At 64.1% G+C, this 885-nt stretch overlaps 1 protein-coding gene across 1 annotated transcript in view; it reads left to right on the top strand.

Moving 5' to 3' along the window:
- Position 1: 1 nt before the first annotated feature.
- The window catches only part of CEP131 (centrosomal protein 131kDa), a gene marked incomplete at both ends in the record, with an annotated part of 14,900 nt that continues 14,016 nt past the window's right edge, over positions 2 to 885 (top strand). The window contains 2 exons of the mRNA XM_010146298.1: positions 2 to 130; positions 701 to 786. Coding sequence (XP_010144600.1) covers positions 2 to 130; positions 701 to 786 — 215 coding nt within the window. The remainder of the gene's footprint in view (positions 131 to 700; positions 787 to 885) is intronic.

The following is an 885-nucleotide window of genomic DNA, read 5'->3' as shown; positions in this document are numbered from 1 at the left end:
CGACGTGGTCCTGGCCCTTCCGGGCCCCCCGGCTCCCGTCGCCCGGCGCCCCGGCAGCGCGTCTGCCGCCAAGCTCATGGCGCGCTCCGTCTCGGTCAGCGCTGACGGCAAACTGAAGAGGAACACTCTGGTGAGCCCCTTCCTCACCCTTTCCTTTGGGAAACCCCCAAGTTCTGGGTGTCTTCTGCGGGGTGCTGCGGCGTTTGGAGGCCCCGCCACTCCAGCCGGGCTCAGCAGAGCCGAGCTCTCGGCGTCTCGTTGCGTGGGTTTCCATGGGTTTTGTCAGCGGAGCAAGTGAGCCCCAGGTACTTTCTGGGCTCTGTTAAGACCCAGCAGCGGGGAGTCCCTGCGCGCTTTGCTGAGTAATCCCTTGGCAGCCTTCCTGCGTGCTGTTCCCAGGGCAGGTAACGAGCAGGGACGGCCCTTCTCTTCTCGGCCCTTCTTGGCTGTGGGGCTCGCACAAACGAAGGCGTTTCCGCTGGCTCAGCGGGGAGCAAGGTGTCCTTGCACTCTGCCTCAAGGAGAGGCTGGATGTCAGAAACACCCTGGGGGTATTGGAAACCCCGTGTTGGGGCTGTGCCGGAGGGGCTGGAAGGGGAGTAGCAGCCCTTAGGACTCCTGCCTGGGTCAGGCATCCCAGCTCTGCCTGCCTGCGCTTCCCCTTGACATCGCTGCTGGCTTTAACATTTCTCCTCTGCAGGAGGATGCGGGATCCCGGGCGATGAACAACCTCCGGAGGTCCAACAGCACCACCCAGGTGAACCAGCGGGTGAACAGCACACACAGGTATCAGCCCCAGCCACCGCGGTGTCCGTCTATCTGCCCATCCCAGCCCGTGCGGAAGCCGGAGCCTCTCACAAACACTCACTGAGCTCTGACCCGCAC

This window comes from Buceros rhinoceros, unplaced genomic scaffold, assembly GCF_000710305.1.
Source record: "Buceros rhinoceros silvestris isolate BGI_N320 unplaced genomic scaffold, ASM71030v1 scaffold24032, whole genome shotgun sequence".
Lineage (NCBI taxonomy): Eukaryota > Metazoa > Chordata > Aves > Bucerotiformes > Bucerotidae > Buceros > Buceros rhinoceros.
The sequence above is the reverse complement of the archived record's forward strand: the minus strand, read 5'-3'. Positions and strand labels throughout refer to the sequence as shown.